Genomic DNA, 9012 nt, shown 5'->3' with positions numbered 1-9012 from the left:
CAGAGAACTTTTGTTTTCTTCACAGTTTATTGAAGTTGGCCTGGTCACTCGAGAAGGGATTAAAGGAGAATTTAGTGTCACTGAGCTGTGACTGCTGAAGAGGGAACTCAAGTGTTCGGGTCACTGTATGAACAGGATGGTCTCCGTACAGAGCTGCACCAGGAGGAATATGCCTGGTTCTCCTCCTGCTTTAACGGGTTTCGGGAGTTCGGGAAAGAGTTTTCTCATTGACAATCTGCTGCAGGCGTCCTCGGCCAAGTCTCATGCAGCCCACCTGAAACTGGCAGTTTATGAACATCCAAGAAGAACCTGGGGCCTTGAGCATGGAGCCTACCACAGCCAGGCCCAGAGTTCCCAGCAGATGAAAGACTTGGGAGGACTCCTTCTGCCACACTCAGGTAAGCCGATTTTTTTTTTTTAAACTACAAATATTATCACATTTAGGAGAAACGTTTTTTAAAAAGTATGAAGCTGCCACATTAGAATTTAACACAATAAGTCAATAATGTTTGATTTTGTTTTTTGACGACAAATATCTCATTCAAACAGATATATCAAATTTATATAAATGTTGTTTATATTATAATTTTACATACATATTATTTCACACACATTCACAGTTTCCATTTTAGTATGGAAATTATATTCAAAGATTTATCTTAGTAAAAATGCATCTTTGATATAAAAGTGATATAAAAGTTCTCTGAAAATCTTGACAATTATTTTATTTTTTTTAGATGTATTTTATTGCTTTTTGTGTCTTTTATTTATTCTGTCTTTACTTATTATTCTGTGCAGCACTTTGGTCCACTGTGGTTGTTTTAAATTGCTTTATAAATAAACCTGGATTGGATTGGAGTCTTCAATCAATTTACTTAAGTTATTTAATCATAAATCACTTGAAAAAATTAGGATTACATTTAGTTACCAAAATCTAACTATATTTATATATATTATATATATATATTATATTTATAATAATTTTAAATCACATTTTCTGCTCATCTTAAGAGAAAGTATGTTTTTTTTTATTTTTAATTTTAATTTTTCAAATATAGAAAGAAAGAAATAAGAAATTATGTTTATTATTATTGTCTATGTATTATCTAATCATTTGGAGAGCGAATAAGTACATTTTATTTAACTGTACAGAGGAACATTTCAAAACATTTAAAAGTTTAAGTGTACATCGTCGACAGAGTAACACTAGTGTAAAAATGTACATACAATTAAAACCTTTAAAATCATGCAAGAAAATGCCCCCAGAAAGTGTTAGAGTACAGTCCCTTGCAGATCATTCAAGTCACACCTGGCATCTCTCTCCCATTGCTTTGCAGGTGTGCTCAGCAGTGTTTTCCTACGGAGCCCACAGTATCTGCTGGCGTGCTGCGGTGGGTCCAGCCCCCCTCCTGTTTTCTCCAGTGAGTGTTTTATGCCTCATCAGCAATGCCTCAACTACTCTCTAAGCATTAGCATCAGCCAGGTCTCCCATGCACTTCACAGCTAATTACTGATGCAATACCAAAGAGCTAATTCGCCGCTCAACTCTGCACAGCTCTATTCATAACCATTCACGGCTGTTTGGGACAGAAAAGAGGGTGGATTGCATGGCTTTTGAGTCCCTGGGGCCCCCTATTTTGCACTTGCAAACACAGACTTTAACTAGCACAAATATGCAGAGCTAATAAACATCTTGTCTTCTGTCATATTAAGATTATATTTAACAGGTGCAGATTGTTACTGAAGAGTAAGGCAAATTGTTTCAAAGGCTCGTTCTCCCTCGGGACAGTGATTGGGTGGGAATCTGTGCAGATTTATGTTTAAGTTTAAAGCTGAATTAAAAGAGTGCATTTAACATTTTAAAAGTGTGCACTGAATTGAGCATGGAATGTTTAAGAACACATTTGAAATGTGTACTGACAGCAAGTCGCCTCCTGATCTCTGATAGTACTGAGACTAAGAGCTGTCTTATTACGGCATTGTCTGAAAGCAATTGGAAGTTATTAGTTGCTGCAACCGACGATGCCTGTCAAGAGTTGTGGAAAATAGCACAAATCAGAAAGCACTCATCCCGCAGGTCCCTAGAGTCCTCTTAGTAGGGTGACACTTTCCCACAGTGCCCAGCAACACAACAATGCCAAGTCTGGCCGTAACCAATTGGCACATTCACTCCGCCATCCACACGCGACCTCACTGCAATTTTTCACTGCAGCAATGAACTCTGCCAAGCACAAAAAACCTGCCCATTTTTCTGCAAAAGAGGGCAGGACCAGGAACATCCCCCAGCCATTGTGTGGCTAAATAGTTTGGTTCACTGACCCCCCTCCTTTCTCCTGTCCTTCAACATTCGTCCCTGCCCATTGGAGACCTCTTGACTAGGACATAAAGCATTCAAAGAAAGTGACTTTTATAGACTTATTCGAGCTCATCTTCACATACAATCTTGCTTCATACCTGCAAGTGAAAAGATTTAGTGTTGGGCCACTGAGCCATCGAGTAATGGCATTTCCATTGAACAGCTCTATTGTTGGTGTCCAACAGGGCTCTATAGTTGGCCCACTAGGGTAGACACACACGTTGCCCAGGAATGACCTGGTAATCAGCTATTTAAGTGAAAGCCATTGAGTCCCAATAGAGTAGTGAGAAGCATGTCGAAACCTCTTATGTGCTCCCTCGAGGTGGTCTATGTGCAGATTTGTCGTACAGATTAAAAAGGCAACATTGAATGGCTTGGATAAATTGTTCTACTTGACTTTTGTTGTATGTGCACCTGTGAGTGAAGCAGCATGAGATTGGCCCTCACAGGTCACCAAATTCCTTTTTTCCTCAGTTGAAACGGCTTTCTATTCTCTTTAGTCACCCCCAGTTTGTTAAATTGGGCAAACAGGGATGGAGGGATTGAAAGTGACTGATAAAGTGAGTGTGACAAAAACAGGCATCATTTTTGAAAAAGGGAGGAAATGTGGTTAGGGTTGGTACGAAATGGTGTCACTATTTGTAGGCAGAATCAGATGTTGTACCTTTAAGTTAATATTATCCAAACTATGTATTAATGAGCCCTAAATAAACAAATAAATAATAATCAGTGAACCGTAACCGGTATTTTAGCTGTCTGATTTGAATTTCCCTTAACCTTTGTGTTCCCCAGGCTGCTAATTGTATCCTTTCCACTCATTGCAAAACTATGTTTTTAAACAAATATTAAATGTTAATTTCTCCAGTAAAAAAAAAGAAAGAAGATTCCCTTCCTGCTATGTTTATCCTGTGTTTAGACTAAAAAAACACTAACAATAAAATAATAAAATAATGAAATGATTTCTACAATTGTATTTCAAATTCTTTTTCAAAGAGGGAGCAAATCTTCGGATGTGGTCTGCGGATGGAAGCCCTAAAGTTCGCAGAGGGATCCTCAGGAGGGCCGTGTTCTCAGAGGAACAACGTAAAGAGCTGGAGAGAACTTTTCGGAGACAAAAATACATCAGCAAGACAGACCGGAACAAACTGGCAGCTGATCTCAGACTCAAAGAGTCACAGGTATTAAAATATGGATATTATAAAGCTTTGCTTTCCTAAAATACATTGTGTTTTTGCCAAAACCTATATTTATAAGGCACATTTTATTGTACCATCTTACAACAATGTAAGACTGCATTTAGACTGTTAAATCTTAAAGGCAGAAACATGCTATAAATGTAAAATCGGAGCAAAATTAGCAAGACCCTAATGAATAATGAATAAAACAGGCATTTATGATTTCATGGTCACAACATGATATATATATATTGTTTTAGATTCATTGTCATGGCGTCTTTACTTGTTTACTCTAAAATCAAATAAGTATAATGCAGCTCCTGTGCATACTTTTACATAACTGGCATTCTGGAACCACAAATGTGACGTGTAACACAACAATATTGGCATATTCTTTACTTTTCAATAGACGGACGTTGCCCTGCTCAGTTACACCATTAGCATGGCTAAAATGCCTCTTTCATTCTCCCGCTGCTTTAGGTGAAGATCTGGTTCCAGAACCGCCGAATGAAGTGGAGAAACTGTAAAGAGAAGGAGGTTCATAACACCCGTTCCCCGATGGATGAGCTCATGGCTCAGGGTCTCGGAGAAGAGGAGGAACAACCATCACAGAATCACGCAGATCCAAAAACACGAAGAGCACCGCCACATAAGAGTGCCATTGACACATGAGAGGCTGTAATGAGTGGGAAATAATCTAGTGACTGTCTTACTTCCACAAGACTCAACAAATGAGCTGGGAAGTGCTGGGAAGTGCTGGGAGGCTGTTTAAAAAAAAAAAAAAATGTGGATGGGATGTACTATCTGTGAAAACTAACACGGTCAGTATTAACTTTTTCAAAGCATTTAACCGTTTAGTTGCATTACATATGGTTAGGTTCACTTTTTGCATCTCACAGGCTTCAGTAAGCAATTTCATGCCTATTACACTGACATGTCTTTCCAGGAAAGATTCCTCGCTGACTATAATTGCAATGAGAACAAAGGGAAAAATGAGTCACTTCATTCATCAAGTTTTCCTGGTAACGAGCAACAACGCATCATCGCAGCATCATTCTGTGATGCAGTGATGACGACATGGTTAAAAATAAAATTGAATTAAGGTCTCAACAACTACTCACCCAAAGGTCAACGCTGCACTTCGTCAGGTCTTCGTCAAGCAGCGCACCCGAGGTTGAAGTCCATCGAATGAGCAATTGTTGAGAGAATCAAAAGGGACAGACACATTTCTATTTGTAGGATGTTTCACGATGTGGTGAGCTTTACTCAAGTAACTCCATTTTGAAGTCTCTTGGCATAATTTGTGAATATATTTTTCATTGTGTCAAATGCATAGATCAGTTGTAAATAAAAATGTTTCAATGTATCCAGATTTCCACCCTGTTTTTTTTTTTTATATATATAAATCTACTCTATACCTTCTACCATTTCCACAAACACATCAGGCTTCCCATTAATAAGATTAACAAATAAATGATAATGTAGGTTCATTTATTGTTTCACCCTTTCACGCTGACAAGCAAAAATGTACGTTACCTAGGACAATAATGCTACAGGGGTACACACAATCCTTTACATTTGCATTACGAAGTATATTAGCACATACAGTATGAACATGATGTGTAGTTTGAGGCAAATGTAAAACAAAAATGTCTTCCTCACACTTCATTGTTCTCTGTTAACAGTCCAATCCAGGAAGGGTCGTGCATTTCAGGACACGGAGATAATTTTTGATTTTGTCTGCGTCTCTGTGGAAGCACAAGAGCAGGTCATGATGGTCCACTGAGTTGAGTTCTCCTCTCTTATAGAAGGAAACAGAACTCTCAGGTGAGATGTAATTTGCAGCATTTCCCAGCACGCCCGACAGCTTCATCTGAGGTGGACAAGAATTAAAAACGCATAATTAATCCCTTCAAAGAATACATTAACACACAGAGTATGACAAAGAAATAATTCTATTTCCTTCTTACCTTGTCAGCCATTTTTGCCACTCCATCCCTCAAATCATGCACCATATCACTTATTTCCATCGCCTTGTTGGAGCTGTAGTGGTTAAAGTCTTGATTCTGGTCCTGGGAAATGCTTCGGTAGAACTGCGACAGGGGGTCGTCCCAAGCCCCCAGCAGGCTCAGGATCACCTCTATCAGTTGTTCTGGCTGCACATGAAAATGGCTTAAATGACTTGGTAATAAAAGGAGATGAGTTCCAGTCACCATGCAACATTTGCAAGATGGTGTAACACCCCTCATATGCGTGCAATAGCCATGGCCCCAAATAAACAAACCCACTCACTCCTAGTCTTTGGGCATTCTCTTTGTCGTCCGGTGTTCGTATTCCATATGTGTGGCATTTCCGTTTTCCAATAAGGTTTCGGCTAGGAAGGAAATATTGGTCCTGCGCAGAGAGAGACACACCGATAACACACAGTGATACAGCAGCTTGAAGAATAGGCAGCTCAAACAGGAATGATTGATGACGATGGGGCCTGAATTAAGGGTGATGGATGGTGAGGTCACCATTGGGAGTTGAAAAGAAGAACTCACAGATTCAGAGTGCAGATCACTGGAGACGCCATGCATTCTTGAAGACTGCTGTATGACCCTGTCGAAGAGATCTGCCAGGGCAGGGACATGGCAGCCAGCCTGTCCATAAGCACAGACTGGGGCAGTGCCAACCCTCATGGAAAGGTCCAGGTACAGCAGTGTAAGAACAGCAAACCAAGCTGAGGGAAGAAAAACAACAGGTTTCCCTAAATCACGATGTTTCTTTTGAAATGAAATGTTCCATGTTATGTTTGCTTACCTTTTGTCATGGTTCCTTTTTTATGAGGAGTACTAGATGATGAGTAGTGCTCCTTTTCTGCCGGACGTTACAGACGAAACAAATGGCTTTATAAAGGCTACAAATGTACTTTAAATAAACTTGATTGTACGTCATATGCTTTGCGTCACTATCCACTCTGCCTTGAGCTGACACAACTAACCCAGGCGGAAAGGGGCTTACACACTGTAGACCGGCTCCCAATTTGTCAATTAAATTGCAAACATACATTGTACTGCAGAGTAGAATAATTGACTTTCACTTGAGGCCATCAGTCATCATTTAAGTTCAGGTTGACTAAACTTATCTATAATGAATTGCCTGAGTATTTCTATGGCGTGAGCAGTACAATCGAAATTGTGATGAATACCATTTTACCCCGTTGTAAAATGACACAGTGACTTCACTTCACTGACTCATCTGTCCCCACAGTAAATGCCTCATTCAGGGACAAAAAAAAACCCCACCATCTCGGGAACTTTAAAGCAAGCAACATTTGTTTTAGACTACTTTAAGCTGCTCATTATCAGTGTCAGGGTGTGGCATGACTATGAATAGTGCTGTGAAAAATATCAAATAAGGCCATTGTTGAGCAGCCCTTACTAGAGCTGTTCAGTGTGGTCAAGAAACAAAGGTATTCAAACGTAAATGAAGTCATTTGTCTTCTCATTAATGACACAAAGGGTCATTAATACCACATGCATCTACTGTGACCACTGAAGTCATTCTTACCAGTCTGCTTACACAGAGTCACTTGCATCATGACCAATTTGTAGTTCAAATCAAAACACTTGAGGCATATAACCACCAATAGTAAACGCTTGCTGTAGTTTTCCCTGAGTGTGCCACCTTGTGGCCAATTGAGTCAGGGTTTAAAAAGGCAACAAGCTTTTCAGACAGTCGCTGCACTTTGAGTAGTTTTACACTGCGAATATTTTATTGTCATCTTTTTTTCCCCACATAACATACACAAACAAATAAAAAAGACGTCATAAATACACCAATATCATTATAGAAAATAGAATCTTAATTCAATTTACAATTATTAATACTATGTACAGGTTTGAGTGCATTCCATTACAGTGTGATGTAAGAACAGTGATGAGATAGTGAGCTACTGAGAGAAGCCAAAGGATGTCGAGGTGATGCTGAGGTCAGCTCTGTTTCTATATCCATTTGAGCTTTCTTGTTCTAGCGTACGTGTTCTCAGTAATCTCCCAATTGTAAGAGGCGATCACAAAGTTCCTCCTTGACCTCGTCTGAAATCTGAAGTTTTTGCTCCGCTCAACACTTGTGGTGTTTCCACTTGCGAGTGGCCACTGCAATGTTTGCGTCTTTTTTGTGCCACGGGAAGAGACGCGTGAGAGCAAGAGTTCCGTCAGTCTGCACAGAACCAGTCAGCACATACAGCTGTGACCGTCCCGGGCGGACAAGGACATTAGCACACTGAAGGTTAATGAGGAGCCACTGCTGGAGTAGGTGCTGGGTGTCATAGGGCAACAGAGGTCCCTGGCGGATAAACTCCACCCTGCCCTCCACCTCAAACTCCGGCAATGCATTAGACAGACGACGACGATGAAGTTTGGCAGTAACAGCTGTGAGGAGAAGAGAAATATAAAAGGAAAGTGAGTTAAAAATGTTATGCATTGTGTGAAAACGCAATAAACGTCATTACAGCTCAACAAACCACAGATGTCTGAAATAATTCTTAAACTTACCAAAGTCATGGTGACAAAAGGAATCCAGAACTCTCTTCATTGAGGGAGCTTCTTCAACTGATGGACAGTTTTGACAAGCAGGTTTGGGTAGATCTGAGATTTTGTTAAAAAGCAAACATTTAATTAACTCATTCATATCATTAATATAATTACAGGGCATTAAGTGGGTAATGGTAGGCGGCTGGCTATTTTGCCAATGGGATAAGAGTTACTCAAAATAACATTATAATACTTAGATTGTGGTCCTTACCTTTGGCAAAGTGACTAAATTTTGCATGAGGAGAAAGGCACATGTCCTCTTCAGCAGGGAAACGCTCACAGTTAAGAGCCTCAGGCCATGGGTGACCCTGGCATGCGAGTACCGGGGCACAGCTGTCTCTCACTGCCACACAGAGACTACGACAGGGCTGGATAAAACTGAGGGCAACAAAGGCAAAAAATGTCAAACAATGGGCACATGACAGGGTGGGTACTAGTTTCAGAAATAATAGATACATGTTTGTGAAAAAAAGTAAATATCCTTACGTGTCAAGACAGACTGGAGCAATAAGGGAGCACAGGAAGGCCTGGGCTTGGGGATGGCAGCCCGTCTGCAACAAGGGCTTCCAGTCTTCTGAACGTGGCACTACCTCACCCTCCAAGTTGCTATGGCCCAAGAAGTTGGGCAGGCGCATCTCTGAGTATCCTACATCTTTGCATACCCCCATCTGGTTGGGTATGGCGACACAGCGAGTCGACTGCCCCATGTCAAATGCCATCAATGGATGCAGCGCAGCCAGAAGAACCACAGTGATGAATGCAGCCATGCCGAAGAGTTCGCAAAATCCAGAGAATCCACAAGACTGAAGAGCTTATGCTGAAGTAGCTTGCTGTCAGAACACCACGCTGCTCTTGAGTGACTCTGAAAATGCTGCTGCTGCAGCTGGCTTTATATACAGCAAGG

The 9012-nt window shown here is 40.6% G+C and overlaps 3 protein-coding genes across 3 annotated transcripts; 1 reads left to right on the top strand and 2 right to left on the bottom strand.

Annotated features, from left to right (window-relative positions):
• Positions 1 to 4897, top strand: dbx2 (developing brain homeobox 2). Its single transcript, XM_044036620.1, has 4 exons — positions 1 to 398; positions 1338 to 1421; positions 3350 to 3534; positions 4012 to 4897. Exons 1-4 carry the CDS (start codon positions 128 to 130, stop codon positions 4201 to 4203), a joined length of 732 nt encoding a protein of 243 aa, XP_043892555.1. The 5' UTR covers positions 1 to 127; the 3' UTR covers positions 4204 to 4897.
• A 108-nt stretch (positions 4898 to 5005) lies between these two features.
• On the bottom strand, positions 5006 to 6385 carry LOC122776328 (prolactin-like). The gene is made up of 5 exons (XM_044036802.1): positions 6334 to 6385; positions 6075 to 6253; positions 5824 to 5925; positions 5502 to 5687; positions 5006 to 5404 (listed from the first exon to the last, which is right to left on the bottom strand). The coding sequence occupies exons 1-5, from the start codon at positions 6341 to 6343 to the stop codon at positions 5210 to 5212; spliced, it is 672 nt and encodes a 223-aa protein (XP_043892737.1). The 5' UTR covers positions 6344 to 6385; the 3' UTR covers positions 5006 to 5209.
• A 918-nt stretch (positions 6386 to 7303) lies between these two features.
• On the bottom strand, positions 7304 to 9012 carry szl (sizzled). The gene is made up of 4 exons (XM_044036189.1): positions 8595 to 9012; positions 8320 to 8486; positions 8070 to 8162; positions 7304 to 7946 (listed from the first exon to the last, which is right to left on the bottom strand). Exons 1-4 carry the CDS (start codon positions 8873 to 8875, stop codon positions 7636 to 7638), a joined length of 852 nt encoding a protein of 283 aa, XP_043892124.1. The 5' UTR covers positions 8876 to 9012; the 3' UTR covers positions 7304 to 7635.

The sequence above is a fragment of the Solea senegalensis genome, linkage group LG10, assembly GCF_019176455.1.
Source record: "Solea senegalensis isolate Sse05_10M linkage group LG10, IFAPA_SoseM_1, whole genome shotgun sequence".
NCBI lineage: Eukaryota > Metazoa > Chordata > Actinopteri > Pleuronectiformes > Soleidae > Solea > Solea senegalensis.
This window is presented reverse-complemented; position numbering and strand designations above follow the sequence as displayed.

What these genes read in the sequence shown, in the direction of transcription:
- dbx2 (XM_044036620.1), top strand. Translation starts at nt 128, where the DNA reads ATGAACAGGATGGTCTCCGTACAGAGCTGCACCAGGAGGAATATGCCT. An exon ending in CCCCCCTCCTGTTTTCTCCA is followed by an intron (nt 1,422 to 3,349) that starts GTGAGTGTTTTA and finishes TCTTTTTCAAAG; the next exon opens with AGGGAGCAAATCTTCGGATG. An exon ending in TCAGACTCAAAGAGTCACAG is followed by an intron (nt 3,535 to 4,011) that starts GTATTAAAATAT and finishes CCGCTGCTTTAG; the next exon opens with GTGAAGATCTGGTTCCAGAA.
- LOC122776328 (XM_044036802.1), bottom strand. An exon ending in AGAATGCCCAAAGACTAGGA is followed by an intron (nt 5,688 to 5,823) that starts GTGAGTGGGTTT and finishes TTTCATGTGCAG; the next exon opens with CCAGAACAACTGATAGAGGT. An exon ending in TGGCAAAAATGGCTGACAAG is followed by an intron (nt 5,405 to 5,501) that starts GTAAGAAGGAAA and finishes TGTCCACCTCAG; the next exon opens with ATGAAGCTGTCGGGCGTGCT.
- szl (XM_044036189.1), bottom strand. Translation starts at nt 8,875, where the DNA reads ATGGCTGCATTCATCACTGTGGTTCTTCTGGCTGCGCTGCATCCATTG. An exon ending in GCTCCAGTCTGTCTTGACAC is followed by an intron (nt 8,487 to 8,594) that starts GTAAGGATATTT and finishes TGTTGCCCTCAG; the next exon opens with TTTTATCCAGCCCTGTCGTA. An exon ending in CTTTTGTCACCATGACTTTG is followed by an intron (nt 7,947 to 8,069) that starts GTAAGTTTAAGA and finishes TTCTCCTCACAG; the next exon opens with CTGTTACTGCCAAACTTCAT.